Below are 20,953 nucleotides of genomic sequence, written 5' to 3' on the forward strand. Positions count from 1 at the left end.
TTATTCACCCCTCTCCTCAACAAGGAAAAGGCAGCTATGAGGCCATCTGGTCAGATCCACCAGCCATGTCAAATGTATGCACAAGAAAAGTATCTAATCTCTCTTAGGCCTTAGCTGCTGCTAATTTTTTTTATTAAAGCTTTTTATTTTCAAAACATATGCATGGATAATTTTCAACATTCACTCTTGTAAAATCGTGTTTCAAATTTTCCCCCTCTTTTTCCCCACTCCCAAATAATCCAATATGTTAAACATGTGCAATTCTTCTATACATATTTCCACAAATATGCTGCAAAAGAAAAATCAGATCAAAAAGGAAAAAAAATGAGAAAAACAAAAAACAATCAAACGACAACAAACTCAAAATATTATGTTGTGATCCACACTCAGTCCTGTCTCTGGGTGTAGATGGCTATTTCCATCACAAGATCATTGGAATTGGTCTGAATCATCTCATTGCTGAAGTCACATCCATCAGAATTGATTATCATATAATCTTGTTGCTGTGTACAATGATCTCCTGGTTCTGCTTATTTCACTCAGCATCATTTCTGAAACCATCCTGCTGATTGTTCCTTATAGAACAATAATATTCCATAATATTCATATGCTATAGTTTATTCAGCCATTCTCCAATTGTTTCCAATTTCTGGCCACTACAAAAAGGGCTGCCACAAACGTTTTTGCACATGTGGGTTCTTTTCAGTTCTTTAAGATCTCTTTGGGATATAAGCTCAGCTGAAACACTGCTGAATCAATGGTTATTGCATAATTTTAAAAATTAAAAAATAAAGAAACTTGTTTTTCAGTCTTTTCATCTGCTGTGCAAAGCTCATTCTCCTCTCAACCTCCTCTCCCTCCTCTACCCCATACCACTTCCTCCCTTCCTGCAAATAGACTCTACCCTTGCCTCTTGCTCAAATGAGAAAAAAAAGGGGGGAAGGGGTGAACCACTATGGACTTTGTATGGTCCTGATCACACTTTAAAACCACTCGGGGTCACTGCTTAATTTGCTCCATTGCTACAGTCTCTGTGGGAGGGTGGAAGGAAAGGAGAGAGAACTAGAGTGATAACACTCTCGGCTATCAAACTGTACATACCCTTTGATCCAGCAGTGTTTCTACTGGGTTTATATCCCAAAGAGATTTTAAAGAAGGGAAAGGGACCTGTATGTGCCAAAATGTTTGTGGCAGCCCTGTTTGTAGTGGCCAGAAACTGGAAGTTGATGATGCCCATCAGGTGGAGAATGGCTGAATAACTTATGGTAAATGAATGTTATGGAATATTATTGTTCTAAAAGAAATGACCAGCAGGATGAATACAGAGAGGCCTACATGAACTAATGCTGAGTGAAATGAGTAGAACAAGGAGATCATTATACATGGCAAAAACAAGATTGTACAATGATCAATTCTGGTGGATGTGGCTCTTTTCAAGCCAATTCCAACAAACTTGTGATGGAGAGAGCCATGTGCATCCAGAAAGAAGACCATGGCTACTGAATGGGGATCACAATTATTTGTTGTTACTTGCTTGTTTTTTTTTCCCTTTTTGATCTGATTTTTCTTGTGCAGCATGATAAATGTGGAAATATGTTTTTAAAAATTACACATGTTTAATCTATATTGTTTTATTTGTCTAGGGGAGGAAGAAAATTTTGGAACAAAAGGTTTTGCAAGGGTAAATATTGAAAATTATCATGTATTTTGAAAATATATATATTTTTAAAGTCAGACATGACTCAAACTATTGAATATCACAACATTACTAAGTATCACACACTGTGATGTGCTTTCACATTTGATCTTAACAATCCAGGGAGATAATAAATAGCTATTTATTATCCCTGTTTTATTGAAGCAGATGATTTCCTCAAGTGACTTGTCCAGGGTCACACAGCTAGCATCGGAGTGTGGATGTGAATTCAGGTCTTCCTGACTCCCAGCCTAGCACTCTATTTGCTGTACTACCCAGCTTCCCCTAGTAAGTACTTAGTAAATACTTGTTGACTCCTTATGTATGTTACAAAATCCTATGGACTTAGAATACCATTTTGGTTCCATTTTATATATATTTCCATGTGACAGTTTATAACTTTCCCCCAACATTTACATTTTATCTAAATTTTCCTTTTACAATCCAGGTAAAAATGGATGTCCTTTTCTTACTGGTTTTTTAAATGTTTTTTAAAGCCCATAATTTTTTAGCCCATAATTCACCAAGTCCTAGAAACTATTTAGAGTCTTAAGGAGGCACACAATATTATGCAAATTCCATTATTTTATTTTTTTTGGTACCACAAACTTATCTGTCATTTACAACCTGATTAGCACAAGCCAATTGCAAAAGAAAATGAGAACGGTGTTAATCCTCTACATTACATCTATGGATAGAGCACAGATTCAAATATTTATACATAAACAGCTTTACCAGGAGCAGCTTCACTGTAATTTCTTTTAAAATTAGCATTACGACTTAAATATATTTGTATTAAGATTTGCATAATCTACAATACATTGTATTTTCAGAAGCAATTATGAATGTAACTATATTTTTAAAAAAATCCCCACAACAAACTAGTGACAACTAACAATTATCTTAAATTTTAATTATTTACAATTTAATATATAGGGTCCTGATTCACAAACTTAGTGCATTCCATGATTTCCTTTGAAGTTTCCTTTAGAAAGTAAGCAGTGCATAGTATGTTTCCCCAGCTAAAATGTGGGGTAAATGGCTTTTAGAAGGCAAAGCTTTGACTACATGCTTACTGGAAAAAGGGGCTAGTTAGAAATGGGGGAGGAAGAAGTAGACAAGAGTCAAAAACTCCAGTGACAAATGATAAATTCTGGGCCTTCAGTTGGATTGTATGCTACATTTGATTGGAAAAATCTATAGAAATGGAACTACTGAAAATGGACATTTGGAGCAAAAAGGAAAAAAAAAAAGTCCAAGTCCTTTCAAGTACAGAATTATTTGGCAGTCCCAACTTTAAATTCCAGTTTTCTTGGTATTTACAGAAAAAAAGGGGGGAAAGCATATACTCGTGCTTTTTAAAGGAAAGTTTTGTTACCTGGAAAAATTCGAGTTAAGACCCTTTTGTCTCTGTAATTTCAATCTGTAACAGCTTTTAATGATTGGCAAGCTTAAAAAAAAAAAAAAGTGGTTGAGTTCCATTATAAAAACCAATAGATCACAGTGGGATTTTATTTAGCTTCAAATGTTTGGGTAAAGAGTGACCTGACTTAATTATTCCCTTTAAAAAGAAGCATAGTACATAAGGTGCTAGAAAGCAAAAATTACAAAGTAATTTAATTTTTGAATTATAAAAATGATTTCATGTGCATGACAAAATTAATTCAAAACAATCAAGAAGAGGATAAAGTGACAGAGAAATTTCAGTGAATCAGGTCCTAAGGATGAAATCTGTTTCTCTCTTTCTCTCTGTCTCTCTCTCTCTTTAAAACAAGGTAGATTCTTTAGAATGACAACAAAATGTACAGTAAACATCTCAGCCTCTGGAATGCATGTATAATGTATGGATACCAATACATTACATTTACAAAACTGTTTTGGACAGCAGCTCCTCCCAGAGTAAGGATTAAAAAAAATGTACAAGCCTGTTCACAAAGACTTTAGATATAATGTTATTAAAATACATTGTTGATCATAAAAATATTTCACTATGTACACGTATACTATATAAACTCTAAATCCATTTCTGAAGCCTCTAAGTGAATTTCAAGGTTCACTGGCCCATCTGAGAGCTCAGGACCATTATTTTGGTCTTCACACCTGCCAATGGGCTAAGTGTCACGGGCTTGCAGCTAATTCTCAAATAATATAACTCTGATATTCTACTTTTTTTTTTTTTTAAAGGGAGAAGGGGGAGAACAAGCAGCAAAATACCTAACTGGAAGAGCCAGTTTTAGTTCCACTGTATTTTGCTTTTTTAAATCCTGAGCCGAGCAATTCTGGGCATTCACTTAATTCATTTGCAATCTTGTTACATTCCAAAAGAAGGCTATAATTGATTTCATCAGTGATGACACTGTCTTGCTTGTAGTCAGGATGCTTTGCAACAAACTCCCTCATCCATCGGGCAGCTGTCATCAGTTCTCCTGGAAAAAGATCAAAGAGGGTCATTTACATCCAATTAGATCCAAGTGTCAAGAATTGCATGGTTTAAAAGAGTGGACGACATGTATAATTTGTTGCAGACAAGCAGAACTGGGCAGAAAAAAAACAAAACCATAAAATAACTATAATTAGGCAAAGGAAAACATTAAAAAGCAACTAAATTTCGATATACTGTAAAATTAATCTTTGTCTAGATCACACATGATGAAATTACACCCTTACCCAAACAAGGTGTGGGACTTTGGTTGTGGAATATGATTTACGTTGACAGATTTACTCTCCATATAGGCTTTGGTTAAATATTTTCCTTTAAAACAAGGGAGGAACAGGGAAAGGAACATTGTATAATGGAATTTGTAGGGAGCTTGGTTTCAGAGGATCTGGGTTCAAAGCTTGCCTTTGCCATCTTACTAACTTGTGGATCTGGGGCAAATTCACTTAATTTCCCTGAGCCTCTGAGTGCAAAATAAGCTGGATGATCTCGGAGGTCCCATCTGCCTCTAAATTTATGATTCTGTGAAATGAGGAAAAGAGACTTAAGGATAAAATGTATTGTAAGAAGAAAAAACACAAATAAAAGATATATTTTTTGAAAATATATATATTTTTAAAGTCAGACATGACTCAAACTATTGAATATCACAACATTACTAAGTACCACACACTGTGATGTGCTTTCACATTTGATCTTAACAATCCAGGGAGATAGGTGCTATTTATTATCCCTGTTTTATTGAAGCAGATGATTTCCTCAAGTGACTTGTCCAGGGTCACACAGCTAGCATCGGAGTGTGGATGTGAATTCAGGTCTTCCTGACTCCCAGCCTAGCACTCTATTTGCTGTACTACCCAGTTTCCCCTAGTAAGTACTTAGTAAATACTTGTTGACTCCTTATGTATGTTACAAAATCCTATGGACTTAGAATACCATTTTGGTTCCATTTTATATATATTTCCATGTGACAGTTTATAACTTTCCCCCAACATTTACATTTTATCTAAATTTTCCTTTTACAATCCAGGTAAAAATGGATGTCCTTTTCTTACTGGTTTTTTAAATGTTTTTTAAAGCCCATAATTTTTTAGCCCATAATTCACCAAGTCCTAGAAACTATTTAGAGTCTTAAGGAGGCACACAATATTATGCAAATTCCATTATTTTATTTTTTTTGGTACCACAAACTTATCTGTCATTTACAACCTGATTAGCACAAGCCAATTGCAAAAGAAAATGAGAACGGTGTTAATCCTCTACATTACGTCTATGGATAGAGCACAGATTCAAATATTTATACATAAACAGCTTTACCAGGAGCAGCTTCACTGTAATTTCTTTTAAAATTAGCATTACGACTTAAATATATTTGTATTAAGATTTGCATAATCTACAATACATTGTATTTTTAGAAGCAATTATGAATGTAACTATATTTTTTTAAAAATCCCCACAACAAACTAGTGACAACTAACAATTATCTTAAATTTTAATTATTTACAATTTAATATATAGGGTCCTGATTCACAAACTTAGTGCATTCCATGATTTCCTTTGAAGTTTCCTTTAGAAAGTAAGCAGTGCATAGTATGTTTCCCCAGCTAAAATGTGGGGTAAATGGCTTTTAGAAGGCAAAGCTTTGACTACATGCTTACTGGAAAAAGGGGCTAGTTAGAAATGGGGGAGGAAGAAATAGACAAGAGTCAAAAACTCCAGTGACAAATGATAAATTCTGGGCCTTCAGTTGGATTGTATGCTACATTTGATTGGAAAAATCTATAGAAATGGAACTACTGAAAATGGACATTTGGAGCAAAAAGGAAAAAAAAAAATCCAAGTCCTTTCAAGTACAGAATTATTTGGCAGTCCCAACTTTAAATTCCAGTTTTCTTGGTATTTACAGAAAAAAAGGGGGGAAAGCATATACTCGTGCTTTTTAAAGGAAAGTTTTGTTACCTGGAAAAATTCGAGTTAAGACCCTTTTGTCTCTGTAATTTCAATCTGTAACAGCTTTTAATGATTGGCAAGCTTAAAAAAAAAAAAAAAGTGGTTGAGTTCCATTATAAAAACCAATAGATCACAGTGGGATTTTATTTAGCTTCAAATGTTTGGGTAAAGAGTGACCTGACTTAATTATTCCCTTTAAAAAGAAGCATAGTACATAAGGTGCTAGAAAGCAAAAATTACAAAGTAATTTAATTTTTGAATTATAAAAATGATTTCATGTGCATGACAAAATTAATTCAAAACAATCAAGAAGAGGATAAAGTGACAGAGAAATTTCAGTGAATCAGGTCCTAAGGATGAAATCTGTTTCTCTCTCTCTTTCTCTCTGTCTCTCTCTCTCTTTAAAACAAGGTAGATTCTTTAGAATGACAACAAAATGTACAGTAAACATCTCAGCCTCTGGAATGCATGTATAATGTATGGATACCAATACATTACATTTACAAAACTGTTTTGGACAGCAGCTCCTCCCAGAGTAAGGATTAAAAAAAATGTACAAGCCTGTTCACAAAGACTTTAGATATAATGTTATTAAAATACATTGTTGATCATAAAAATATTTCACTATGTACATGTATACTATATAAACTCTAAATCCATTTCTGAAGCCTCTAAGTGAATTTCAAGGTCACTGGCCCATCTGAGAGCTCAGGACCATTATTTTGGTCTTCACACCTGCCAATGGGCTAAGTGTCACGGGCTTGCAGCTAATTCTCAAATAATATAACTCTGATATTCTACTTTTTTTTTTTTTTTAAGGGAGAAGGGGGAGAACAAGCAGCAAAATACCTAACTGGAAGAGCCAGTTTTAGTTCCACTGTATTTTGCTTTTTTAAATCCTGAGCCGAGCAATTCTGGGCATTCACTTAATTCATTTGCAATCTTGTTACATTCCAAAAGAAGGCTATAATTGATTTCATCAGTGATGACACTGTCTTGCTTGTAGTCAGGATGCTTTGCAACAAACTCCCTCATCCATCGGGCAGCTGTCATCAGTTCTCCTGGAAAAAGATCAAAGAGGGTCATTTACATCCAATTAGATCCAAGTGTCAAGAATTACATGGTTTAAAAGAGTGGACGACATGTATAATTTGTTGCAGACAAGCAGAACTGGGCAGAAAAAAGACAAAACCATAAAATAACTATAATTAGGCAAAGGAAAACATTAAAAAGCAACTAAATTTCGATATACTGTAAAATTAATCTTTGTCTAGATCACACATGATGAAATTACACCCTTACCCAAACAAGGTGTGGGACTTTGGTTGTGGAATATGATTTACGTTGACAGATTTACTCTCCATATAGGCTTTGGTTAAATATTTTCCTTTAAAACAAGGGAGGAACAGGGAAAGGAACATTGTATAATGGAATTTGTAGGGAGCTTGGTTTCAGAGGATCTGGGTTCAAAGCTTGCCTTTGCCATCTTACTAACTTGTGGATCTGGGGCAAATTCACTTAATTTCCCTGAGCCTCTGAGTGCAAAATAAGCTGGATGATCTCGGAGGTCCCATCTGCCTCTAAATTTATGATTCTGTGAAATGAGGAAAAGGGACTTAAGGATAAAATGTATTGTAAGAAGAAAAAACACAAATAAAAGATATATTTTTTAAAAAGGTGCAAGGAAGTATTATGTTAGGGTTAGATGCTGACATCTATCCATCCCTTTCTTTGACAGGTGTCTCAACATCCTTTCCACCATAACCCTTGAATCCTTTACTCTCTTAGTAGGAGATCCCTTGCTCCCCATGAGCCTTGAGGCCTTGCCATCTCTCCTGTCACCAATACGACCTGGCATCTCCACCTGGCCATGAACTAAATTCTCATTTAAGTATCACCTCCCCCAAATAGAATGTGAGCTTCCTGGGACAAAGGGCCGTCTCTACCTACAGAGCTCAGTACACACTAAAGGCTCAATAAAAACTTCTTTTCCTTTACTGTTGTCATGGAAAAAACAGATCTCTGGGGAAATGAGAAGTTTCCTTCAAAAGAAAAATGAAGATAGATTTTTAACGTGTGCTAGGATATTTCTCTTGAAAATATCCTTTCGATCAAAACAGCAACTCAGAGAGAACAAAATGTCCACATGAGAAAATATTCTTTGATGTATGCACTAAGGAAATGTCTTGAGGTTTTTTCAAATGACTGATTTTTGACCAAGGAAGCTGGAGAACAGAACAGAAAGCATTCTAATTTGGCATAATAATAATAAAAAATATACTTATTGATATTTATGCTTTCCAGAGTTAGATCAGTGGGTTGATAGATGGTGGTAAGGAGGAGAAAGGGAGAGAACAGACATTTGACCCTACAAGCAAATGTGCCAACAGTGATCTAGCTTCAGGCACAATTTTAGTAGCCACAATTGCTGTCCTCAGCCAGGATTCTTCCAGGTGTCACTGAAACTTAGCACAATACATTTTCACCAGGCTCCTGCATGATGCTCGCTCTCATTATTATGGCAGGGTCAAATCCAAGTATTAAGATGAGGGTGATGTAAACTTATATGGAGAATTCAAAATGAACTAAATGTTTCAGATAACATACTTAATGAGAGAATTTAGGGACTAGAGGGTTTAGCTCATAATCCAACTTGCCTATTTCTAATTCAAAGGCTAATTCAGTATACAACACATTTTCCCTTTGGAAAAATGTATCAACAAGAATAACTTGAAAATTCAAATCTTGAATTTCAAACTCATTTGACCCCATACTACATTTTGTGTGTGTGTGTGTGTGTGTGTGTGTGTGTGTATTATGTACTATATTATGAATATATAGAGTATATTCAATACCATATATACTATTATCCTCCTGTATATAGCTCACTTTTTATACATTTGCTTGCACTGTCTATTCCATAAGACTGTAAATACCTTGAGGACAAAGAGTCCTTTGCTTTTATTTTGTATTCCCACACTTGGCACAGTGTCTGGCATATGGTAATTGCTTAACATATAGTTATTGTTGACTTAATTAGAAGGTAGGTTTGTAGCCAGTTATTTTTAAACGTTCAGCCCTAAGAAGAAAAGGAGAAAAAACCCAAACTTTCTCCCCAAATAGAATGCAGATGTTTATTACATGACTTTCCATGACTTATCATGGTAACAATTTGAATAACGTGAGGGAAAATTTATAATATGATCTAAAAGAGGAACATTTCTTATTTGTCTTGTTAATCAAAAGCATATTTGTTATTTATATGTTTACTACACATCTACAGGGGGGGAAATCAACTAAATTCACACAATACATATTGGGACAGGCATAGGTTATTTAATACTACCCATTAGTAACCAATTTAAAGATATCAATGGGTTTCAGATTTCTAAGCACGATGAATAGTACAACAGAGACAGGCTAGGTGGTACAATGGATAGAGCACTAGCCTTGGAGTCAGGAGGACCAGAGTTCTAATCTCATCTCCTAACCTTACTAGAGTTGTGTGATCTTGGATAGGTCACTAAGTCCTGGTTGCCTTGCCAAAAAAAAGTATAAAAAACTCTGAACACAATAACCAAGTTCTTTTTTGTGAAATGTCAGCTTAAGAAAAATAAAAATAAGAAAGACCATATATACCTGATGCTCTCTTCTTAATTAGCTTTAAGTAATTTAGTATGCTGCATCTTGTGTCTACATCTACTTCCATATTTTCCAAGTAAGAGTTTAGAATTGGTATCAAGCCAGGAAAAACACCTTCCTATTAAAAAAAAAAATTATCACATGGCTGTTATTTTTCCTCTTGATAACACATCAAAACTGAATTTATGGCCGAATCAACCAACTCTACCTTCCCATTGATGATTGTATCTATGCTCATCAATGTGAATTCTTCAGTGTCTGTCTCTGTACCATTCTGGGCTGTACTACAGCCATCTACCACAGCAGTGCCACCTAAGGAAAGGGATAGAGAGAGAAGAAAATTAAGTAACTCATCTTTATTGTAAACTGGATTTTAAAAAGTCTAAACTTACTGGAAAGAGGTTTTGAACCTTTGCAAATATCTTTCCTGAAATAAAATAGCCCATGTAAGACAGCATCTCGTTTCTGAGCCACTTTCATGTTTTCATCAACCTAAGAGAAAAGGAATAGTAAGTTTTAAAAATATCATCAAATTAGGCAGTCATTATTTCTTAGGTGCTAAGAGTTAAGGACTTTCTTAAGAAATCTGCATTTGTGTATAGAAGAGATGTAGAAAAGTACACATACTAAGGCAGTAATGCAGTATTGGTAGATCTGTGAACTGGCCCAGCCATTCTGAAGAACATTTTCGAACTATAGGGTTATAAAGCTGCACGTTCATGTTTAACCTATATTGGATTGCTTGTTGGCTAGGGGGAGGAGAAGGAGAAAAATTTGGAACATGAGGTTTTGCAAACGCGAATGTTGAAAACTATCTTTGCATGTATTTTTAAAAAATTTGCAAACATGAATGTTGAAAACTATCTTTGCATGTATTTAAAAAAAAGAAAAAAATTGTACATATCCTTTGATTCAGCAGTAGCACTTCTAAGTCTGTATCCCAAAAAGATTTTTTAAAAAAAGGAAAAGAAAAAAAAGAATTATATATATACATATATATAAATATTTGTAGCAGCAAAACAGCTAAAAAATATTTTTGTTGTGGCAAAGAACTAGAAATTGAGGGGATGCCCACAAGTTGGGGACTGGCTGAACAAGTTGTGACAGATAATTGAGATGAAATACTATTGTGATATGTAAATGACAACCTGGTAAGACTTAAACCAATTGATGTACAGTGAAATAAGCAGAACTAAGAGATCATTGCATACAGTAATAGCAATATTGTAATGAGGATCTAAGATAATTCCAAGGTACTCATGTCAAAAACCACTATCTACTTCGAGAGGAAATCTGATGAACTCTCAGTGCAAATTGAAATGTAATTTTTTCTCTTTACTTTCTTACCTTTTTTTGGCAATTTGGTTAAAATAGAAATGTTCTTTTTTTTTTTTTTAAGAATGTTAAAAATAAATAAAAACATTTGAAAAGCATTTGAAAATAAAAAACCTTGCATTTGCTATTGCTTTCTGCTTAATTCAAAAGATGACATGTAGTTTTAGTGTCCAATATTCATTAGATAACTTGCATACACTTCTGTTATCTCAGATTCTTCTGAAAAATAGAATCAACAAACTATAGCCATGAGGTCTTCATATTGTCAAGATGGTTCTACTATTTCCAATAATTAACTCTCTCAGATAAAATTCAATACAAGGCTACCATCACTTCACTGCCTCACCAGGCTGAGACAAAGTTGATAAATTATTTGTTCATCTGAGGAGGAGGAGGATGAATAAAGCTGGAAAAATACCATACCTGCTGATTGCAAATTTTAACATCACAGTATCAGCAGCTGAATAGGGCCTAGGCCTGAGATATCAAGTGTAAGAGGAAACTGTTAAGCAAGGAAATTCCTCTGAAACTTAATCTTTTGGAAGTTTGAGGGTAATAAGGGACTTGTTTATCATTACAGAGCCAGAATGTGTCAGAAGAGGGATGTGAACTTAGGTTTTCCTGGATCACTCACTCCCCACCTCATTTATACTATGCTACCTTGCCTCTAAATATAACTATTTAAGGATATTTAAGGATATTTAATATAACTAATGATCCTTAAAACAATAGGGCTGGTATGTACTTTGGAGATCATCTATTCAACCTTCTCATTTTTATAGGAAACTGAGGTAAATTTGACATTAAATGACCTGCCTGAGATTACACAGTGAGTTAGTAATAGGGGAGGAAAGGGAAAAGCATTTGTTAAGTAGCTACTATGTGCTAAGCACTTTTACAAATATTTTCTCATTTGAACCTGGGAGGTTCTCAAACCTGGGAGGTTGTTGCTATAATTATCCTCATTTTTTTCCTTTTGCACCTGAGGTTAAAAAAAAAGGTTAAATGATCACACAGCCCAGGATCACAGAGCTAATTAATGTCCGACTCCAGGATCTGACCCAATGGTTATCAGCTGCCTTCTAGGAATTACACTTCCCACTTTTAAAGTTTTCTTTAAATTTACCCTCAGAAATTTTTAACAGTATTTAGTCCTCAATAAAAAGGTTCTGACCCTAAAAATGAGGTATTATATCTATTAAATGGTCTTCCGAGTCATTATAGCTACTAAAATACAACTTACTATTTTGTAACAAATGTCACTTTTCCTATAGGTAAACCACTTCAAGATTCTATTTACCAAGTTTGAGCAAAAAACATGTGGTCTTGTGTTTCTAAATATTTTCATGTTTATTAAATATAAAATACTAAGAAATAAACTAACTCCTCAAATAAAATTTCTCTTAAAGGGACATAGCTAATACTTTTCTATATCTCTCATCTTCCCAACTATGAAATTTCACTATATTTTATTTTTTTAAAAAGATGCTCCTTAAGAATATTTCTAAAAAGCCATCTGAATGGTTTCTTGTGATTCCAAGACTTTCCAAAAAGTTGATTTAGAGATCTATCAAAAACTTCTTGCTCAAAGATCTTTCAGTAATGAAGTGTCAGGCCAGAAAATACTGAACAGAAGGTACTAATCAAGAGAACTATATATTCAGGAAGGGAAAGTACTTTCTTTCCCAAGGAATTTTTATAAGTTCTCATATTTTATTTCGCAAACTGTCAAGCATTTTAGAAGACTTGGGGGATTTAAATTTATGATCAACATATCAAGAAATTCACTCTTACCTTTGACAGAGGAATAAGAAAATCCAACTTGTATGAAAGGATTACTCTGGTTAACAGGACAACAAACACCACATAGGCAGAGTTCTCAAAGTCTGTTAATTGAACCTAGACAATAAAATGTCCACAAGTTTAAAAATTTTGATGAAACTCCAAACACAAAAACGACCACTTTAAAATAATCTTAACTTATACAATACATGGTGCTTTTAACTTTTGAAAGCATTTTATGACATCTCATTTTATCCTGAGAATAAGCAGGTAGGTTATATTCTCCCCATATGAGAAACAAACAAAAACAAAACAGAAAGTAGCTGACTAACCTAGAATCACACAGAGTAGTGGGGTCAGAATGGATACTCAGGTCTGATCCCTAATTCTGTGCTCTAGAAAACAAATCACCTATAGTTTTGTAGTTGTGAGGCCTACTTAATAGTAACAATCAGATTTTCTAAAACTCCATATGTGGGTCTGAAGACCAGCTAAAACATGTCTTAGAGTGTCTCTCACAATAATGCCTTTAAATGCAAAAACAAAAAACACAGGATTACATAGGAAATCAATTACACTGAACTATAGTTAGGGACATTATTTTTTTTTTTAATTCTTAGATTAAGAACCTGGGATATTTTAGATTCTAAAAATTACTTTAATTTTACATTAACTAAATTATTTAAATCTCCAAAATTAACTACAAGATAATATTCTTCTGTCGAACTCCCACTGATGTAACTTGGTAATACATTCTTACCTCCATAGGCCGGAATTCTACTCTCCATCCAATGTCCGAATTTGGAGGAGGGGGTTTAAATCTCATGGTCTGCCAATTTGTAGACTGAATATTCTATAAGAATCAACACATGATAAACAAAATATGCACTCAACATTTTATGTAGGAAACACAATTATTCAATTTGTTTTGATAAGTACACTAAGAAGACCCTTCAACCCAGCTCTATTTTATTTAATCCAAATAGACAGATCACTGACACATTTTACACATTTTATACACCTGATTTTAGGTGTATAGAAATATGTAAAATACAAGAATGGGAAGAAACTGTTATTAAATGTGTATGCTATTTATTCATTTTACAAATATCTCATGCCAGGAACAATATGTATTCTCTTCTCACTTTCGCTTCTTAAGAAAACTTGACTTTTTTTTTTCCCAAGGGTCACCTCACTTGTTCTCATTTTCCTTAAGTGATCATATCTTATGTCTATCTGTTGACATATGTTCCTCCCACTGGAACATAATTCCTTGAGGGCAGAATTGCATTTTGTTTCACTACTTCTAGTGTCTGACACACATAGTAAGTGGTTAATATTTGTTGCATGATGAAAACAGCTTTGATATACAATATACCAGATATAGACACACACACACACACACACACACACACACACACACACATATTTTGTATCTACACACCCATACAATTTTTTATTAATCAGTATAGATAGCTAAATCTGTACTGTTAGGGCTATATTATAATCTTGAAATTATTGCCCTGTGGAATATCTGATTGGATCATTCACAATAAATCTGAATGACCTGGCTACCAGCTAAAGAATTATGAGGGTAACAGAAAACATCTCATCAGTGGTAATATGACCAATTTAGTAATTATGGCAAAGATGCACTATAATTCCTTTACCAGGATATTTCAGACTTCATATTCCTTAGCCTCTTACTTTGTTGTAATGAACTACAAATAGCTGTCATCCTAGTAATGTGGGCTGCTTTTACTGTCACAGCAAATACATAAAGAGAAAATAAGCCTGTACAAGTAAACATATTAAAAAGGAAAAAGGATACCTCAAAGTGGTCAGATTCATTAGCATCATCTAGGTGTATCTTTTCCTCAAACAATGTCAGTGGGTCTCTAATAAAGAGATGGGCAATATGTTGGGCCAGGAGATGGTCAATACCTGCGGAAAAGCACACAAAACTCATTTCATATGTAGTAAGACTGTTCATTTTACCAGCCTAGTCAGAGAATGAGACAATTCTACAAATGTGAAGGAGAGTTAATTCTCATAGACAAAATACACTGAAGGGACAACAGCTTCTTTCTACAAAGAGCTACTTTGTTCCATGTTCCTACTTTGTCCTGGTTTTCCTTCTCATATCAGGGGTTTCTTCTCTTCTGCTTTTCTTTTGAACATGAACTAACAAATGAAATGACCATTTCCACCTACATTGTAGAAATGGAGATTGAAAAAACTGAATTTCTATTATGTATAGCTTGCTTGTTTTTTTTATATAAATTCAACATGTTAATTTCAAACCTCTCCTGTTTACCTGTAATTTCTTCTTTTGTTCCTCTCTTAGAGGGCAGCACGAGCCTTTAATTCCCTTTCCTTCTTACTCTATCTCAGGTGAAAAATCACATACTTTGTAACCAATATGCATAAGTAAGCAATACTATTTCCCACATACACCATGGCCAAAAATATATGTCTGATTCAGCATCTCTAAGGCATGTATTCATTTGAAGTTTATGGAATATAGTGAGATGCTCAATTGTATCTAATTTTTTTCCAAAGTGGTTTCTAGTTTTCCTAACAGTTTTAGTTAAAAATTGAGCTCAACTCAGAAGGTGGGGTTCTTCAGACTTATCAAACATTAGGCTAACTAGGTTTGTTTGCTTCTGTAATATCTCAACTGTTCTATTGACAAACCTCTATTTTTAAGCTACTATTTAATTTTTTTTGATGCTTACTGCTTTGTAACAGTTTTGAGAACTAGTACTTCTAGCCCCTGCATTTCCACTTTATTTCCCATTATTTTACGTGAGTTTCTTGACCTTTTGTTCCTCTAGATGAATTGTTATTTTTTCCTGACTCTATAAAGCAACTCTTTGGCAATTTGATCTGTACGACCCTGAAAAAGTAAAATTAATGTAGGTAATGCTGTCATTTTTACTTTATTGACTCATCTTACTCAGGGGCAATTAAGGTTTTTCTGTTCTTTTAGGTTTATTTCTGTTAAGAGTATTCTGTATTCTCATATTTGTACTCTTTGTACCCTTTGGTATAGTTACATTCATTTAATTTCCATGGATTTCTTGATAGACTCAAATATTTTTTATGCAGTTATTTTGAGTAGACTTTTTCTTTTCTGCTAGGTTTTACAAACAATATAGAAATAGGAATGATTTATCTTATATCCTGCCACTTTGCTTATTATTGCTTCTAAATAATTTTTAGTTGATTCTCTAAGTAAGTCATCATACCATCTGCAACAAATAATTTCATTTCCTCTCTATTTATGCTTATTTCCTCAATTTCTTTTTCTTGTTTATTGCCAGAGCTAATATTTCTAGCATTATATTAAATAACAATGATGATAATGGACATCCTTGATTTTTCCCTGATCCTATTGGAAAGTTCTCTATTTTATCTTCATGATATAAAATGTCAGTTCTTATTTTTAAAGAGATACTATTTACCCTATTAAGGTATGTTTATTCCCATTTTTAGTGATTTAAAAAAAAAAGAAAATAAATTTTTTTTGTATCTATTGAAATAATCATGAGGGTCCCCCTCCCCAATTCTTTTTATTAATATGTTCTGTTAGGATAATACTTTTCTTATTACTAGACCAAACCAGAATTCCTTGGAATAAAACTAACCTGATTATTGTGTGTAATTTTTGATAAACTGCTACAGTCTCTTATTGACATTTTATTTGAAGGTTGCATTGACATTCATAAGGAATATTAGCCTACAATTTTCCTTCTCTGTTTCAGTTATCCTTTGTTTAGGTATCAAGACTGTATTTGTATCACAGAAGGAATTTTCTAATTTCTTTTTTGTTCCTTTCTTTGAAAACAATTGGTGTAATGTTGTAATTAATTGTCCTTTGATTGTTTGATAGAATTCATTAAAAAATCTGTGTGGTTCTAGGATTTTTTTTTTTTTTGGGGGGGGAAGGAGGTATTGAGAAGGAATTCATTTATAGTTTATTTAATTTTGTTTTCTGATACTGGTTAATTTCTGTTTCCTGTTTTGTAGATCTGCCTTCTGAAATGATAGCAAACTTTTAACCACTTGGCTTGTGGGTGCATCTAGCCTTGGCCTGGATATACACCTCTAAAGAATGTAGTTTTTAGGAAAACCACAAGAGACACACAGCTTTTAGGGTTACACACTGAATTTATTAAGTGCATTTTTTTTAAAGCAAGCTGAATATAGTAGAAATTCATAGTTTCACATTTGAACTTTTTTTTTCTGTTCTAATTTGTACATGAAAATGTTCTGTCTCTTGGAGGGAATTGATAATAAATTCAAAGTAAAAATATTTTTAAAAGTTGAGAACATTTTATAGATGCCCAGTATTAGACATACAGTCAAGCAACCTTTTAAGAGTTAACAGACTTAATCTACTAATAAAAACCAATTAGGAAACATGGTCAAAATGAGTTTTGAAGAGCTAAAAATTGAGCATAAATTTGAATACCAGGAGCAAACACTTACCTTCCTTTAATAGGCGTTCATAGATTTCTTTATCTTTTGTCAAATCAATATCATTGTATTTTTCACCACATTTAGAGAGATAACTGTCTATCGAATCATATCGAGATTTGCTAATTCTATAGCTGTTGTTCTTCAAAGGCTAAAATAGAATATATTTTATTATAAATAATGCCACATAAATAAAACTTTTAAGATAGTCTAATCAAAAAAGGAAACATTAAAACTTAAGGGATAATAGCAATATTTTTTGAAGAATAACTGTGTAGAAACTAAATGTGAAGGAAGATGCTATCTATTCTGATAAATAGAAATTAGTATAGTTTTACATTATATAAGTTTTACATTTCTGTATCTAATCTATATCAAATGGTGTTCTTTAGGACAAGGTGGGGAAGGAAGAAGTAAGTTCAGAAATTACAACATAACTAAAAATACCCAAATTAAATTTAAAAAAACTTAAAAATTAAAAGCTCTTTGATGCATGATCGAAGTCATGAAATCTAGAAATTATTTGAAATTAAAGGAAAAAAATAAGGGCAGATGATGGCTTTCTGAGATGTTTTAAGTAGAACATTTCCCATGAAGTAGCTCCTATGGTTTTCATGAAATATCAGGAGGAACAAAGCCTACTTTGGAAGCAAGGATAACTTTCCAATGCAAATCATAATTCAAAACAAGCTCATAACAACCATTCACTTCCAAACTTAGTTCTACTGGTACAAAGAATAATTACTACCATGCTCATTATTCACTACTTTGTTTGATAGGTATTTAGTTTAGACAAATGATGTTATTTGCTAATAAACATACCATAAAGTTCACAAACTTCTATGTTAGTATTCATCAATAATAATGATGAAAATGTATATAATCAATTTTATATTGAATTCTTCAAGGGAATTTAGAACTCAATTTAAAAAATTAATATTAAAAGATATTTTAATGTAATTAAATACATTTAACAAAATAAAAATGTATTTTATTATAATGGCAAAGACTTAGAAAAAAAGCTTGTTTCTCTTAAAACAAATAGCATCGCACAAGAGCACTGATAGTCTGTCATCCTAAAGACATTTAAGTTTTTAAGATTAAAAAAAAAAAGCTATGATCACTAACTTGTGGAACACAAAGCATAAATAAGTATTTAAAATTAATAAATCCCTTAATTAAATAGCTAAGACAAGTACAAGTTTTACAAAATTATTAAGATTAGAAACCATATCCCTCTCTTCTTTCCACCTTAATTATTCTGGAGTTATTTTGGTTGCTTCCTAAGGAAGGAAGCTCCAACTTCGGACACTTGTGACAATCTTGCATTTCCTTCCCATTAGGACCAATGTCAATTTTAAAATCAGAGGGCCCAAAGATGCATAGAAGATTCTAACCCATAAAAAGACAAGAGATGTATTATTGGCTACCCAAGATAGAAAAATTCAAACAAATTTTGAATATTGCTTTAAACAATATCCCCATTTTACCTGCTTAATTTAAATAGGCTATTAAAAAAAGCTTTCACACCTCCAATCCTCTCTCCTCCCGAGTTCTATCATCTACAGATGCAGATATTACTCCCCAGCGACAATCAATATCTGACACATAGCCTCGGTAGAAAGGAGATGAAGCACTCAAAGCCATCTAAAAACAAACAAAAACAACAAAAAGTAGCATTTGCAGATCTGCTTTTTTTGTCAACAAGGCTAAAAGACAGGATTAATGCTTATCCAACCCCCTTGAAACTGACCAACTTTTCCACTAATCCTTTGTTTACCCTCCCCTGGAAAAACAATTTGAGATGCCTAAAATTCTTCAAACAAACAGGTTATAATTTTGCTTTCATTCAAATGAACTCATTTTTCTATAAAGGAAATATTTCTTATAATTGATGGAGTGAAGTAAAGTGTCAGAATGGGCTAAGTTAAAACTCAGAAATCAGGTAGTCTTAGTGCCACCAATCCATTTTAATTTCTCTTACCCATTCACTTAGCCCATGAACTCTAAATATAGATTTAATGGCTGCATATGATTTATATAAGTTTAGTTTTTGACTGAAGTCCAGAGCAGACAAAGGACACCCTGACAATAGTTTTTCCCATGCAAAATCTGTTTCGTACACTCAAAGAAGTGCATTTCAGGAAAATCTACTTTCTACTTACCACAATTGGACAAATAGTAGCAAGCTGATCATAAAGGTATCTGGCTTCAGATATACTGCAAGCCTGGAATGTCACCTGTTAAGAAAACAGAAGATTACTAACATCTTCAAACCTACAAGGTATCATAATGAAGGGAAAGAAGAATAAGAGATGGTGTTATTTCATAGGGTTAAGCAAAAAAATCAGAGACTAATTAGTATTTAAATTTAAAAGATGATTCAGGAGATTGGATAGAAAACCAGATGTGCCCATGTCCTAATAAACAACCTGACATTTTTTATTTAAGCTGAAGAGTTTGTTAAATTTTCAGAAATACAATCATGTTAGGTTGCAAAGAAAAATTCTCTTCTGCCAACATATTTACTAGCAATAGGTTAAATCTTCTTTCCAGTTAGTTAGCAATGAAAAATTCTGTTTGCAAGGGTTTTGAAGATATTTACAGGGTATAGATTCTGTGAAATAAAAAGGCAGTAAAATTTCATTTTTAAGCACATGTACACATGTGTGCATAAACACAAGCATATACACACCCCAGATAGATTAATCCTTTCTCCCCCTACTTCAGCTCCTACCCCTAATTTAATTAACAAATTAGTTCAGTCAAAGGCAAACTGGTTATTCTTATTAATTTAGGGGAATAATTGAATCCCTGAACTTGTTTTGCATCCTATTGGGATAGCCTTTTAAGGTCATAGTTTTCAAGATGCAGAAATTTGAAGGTTATATATGCCTGCCTCTTCCTAAGGTAAATCGTTTTTTATTCTTGGAAAATAAGTCTTGAGACTTCCCAAGTTAGTGATATTATCTATAGCAACATTTCACACTTTTATACTTATTTTCAATTATTAAGGGACCAACATACACTGACATAGTGGATAGGTGCTGATCCCAAAGCCAGAAAGACTGGGGCTCAAGTATGGCCCTAAGAAAAGGACTGCAAATTCTCTAAAATTAGGTATCACTTTTGATACTATTCTGCATCCAGGAAAAGAGTTTCTTCACTCAAAGAGTTATCTTATACCCATAAAAATCATAGTTTTTGTATCTGTTCATAGTATTTATTACCTAATATGTTCCTTATAACTATTTTAATAATGATGATGTAATAACAGTAACAGTGAGAATTTATATAATGCTACGTGCCAGGCATTTTACAGTGTCTTATTTGATCCATACACAAACCCTGAGAGGTAGAAGCTAATATTATTCTCCATTTTATCCCTTCTGCCTACTCCACTTTGGTTGTTGCCATTTAACAGATGAAAAAACTGAGTAACCCACTTAAATTTACAAAACCCCAGGTCTTTTAAATTCTTTACACTCTCCCAAGCTGATTATAGTAGACCTTTATTCTGATAATATCTGCATTTTTAAGCTTCTCCTTGTCATTTAACACATGCCACAATCCACAAGGACTACCTCCTAGCACAAGGAGGAAAATTTGATCTTACTGGTATCACTGAG

General features: G+C 33.4%; 1 protein-coding gene across 4 annotated transcripts in view; it reads right to left on the minus strand.

The window, feature by feature from the left end:
- Nucleotides 1–2,263: 2,263 nt before the first annotated feature.
- Nucleotides 2,264–20,953, minus strand: part of GCLC (glutamate-cysteine ligase catalytic subunit) — a 74,600-nt gene continuing 55,910 nt past the window's right edge. The window contains exons 7-17 of one of the 4 annotated variants that reach the window (XM_051997163.1): nucleotides 19,490–19,564; nucleotides 18,855–18,971; nucleotides 17,337–17,475; nucleotides 14,674–14,786; nucleotides 13,603–13,695; nucleotides 12,855–12,959; nucleotides 10,118–10,217; nucleotides 9,934–10,037; nucleotides 9,723–9,843; nucleotides 6,885–7,144; nucleotides 2,264–3,861 (exon numbers count right to left, since the gene is read on the minus strand). In XM_051997163.1, the coding sequence (XP_051853123.1) occupies nucleotides 6,933–7,144; nucleotides 9,723–9,843; nucleotides 9,934–10,037; nucleotides 10,118–10,217; nucleotides 12,855–12,959; nucleotides 13,603–13,695; nucleotides 14,674–14,786; nucleotides 17,337–17,475; nucleotides 18,855–18,971; nucleotides 19,490–19,564 (1,179 nt within the window). In that variant the 3' untranslated portion in view covers nucleotides 2,264–3,861; nucleotides 6,885–6,932. Of the gene's footprint in view, nucleotides 4,123–5,282; nucleotides 7,145–9,722; nucleotides 9,844–9,933; nucleotides 10,038–10,117; nucleotides 10,218–12,854; nucleotides 12,960–13,602; nucleotides 13,696–14,673; nucleotides 14,787–17,336; nucleotides 17,476–18,854; nucleotides 18,972–19,489; nucleotides 19,565–20,953 lie in introns of those variants that run through there. The other 3 variants (XM_051997162.1, XM_051997164.1, XM_051997161.1) reach the window with 3 other exon arrangements.

The sequence above is a fragment of the Antechinus flavipes genome, chromosome 4, assembly GCF_016432865.1.
Source record: "Antechinus flavipes isolate AdamAnt ecotype Samford, QLD, Australia chromosome 4, AdamAnt_v2, whole genome shotgun sequence".
Lineage (NCBI taxonomy): Eukaryota > Metazoa > Chordata > Mammalia > Dasyuromorphia > Dasyuridae > Antechinus > Antechinus flavipes.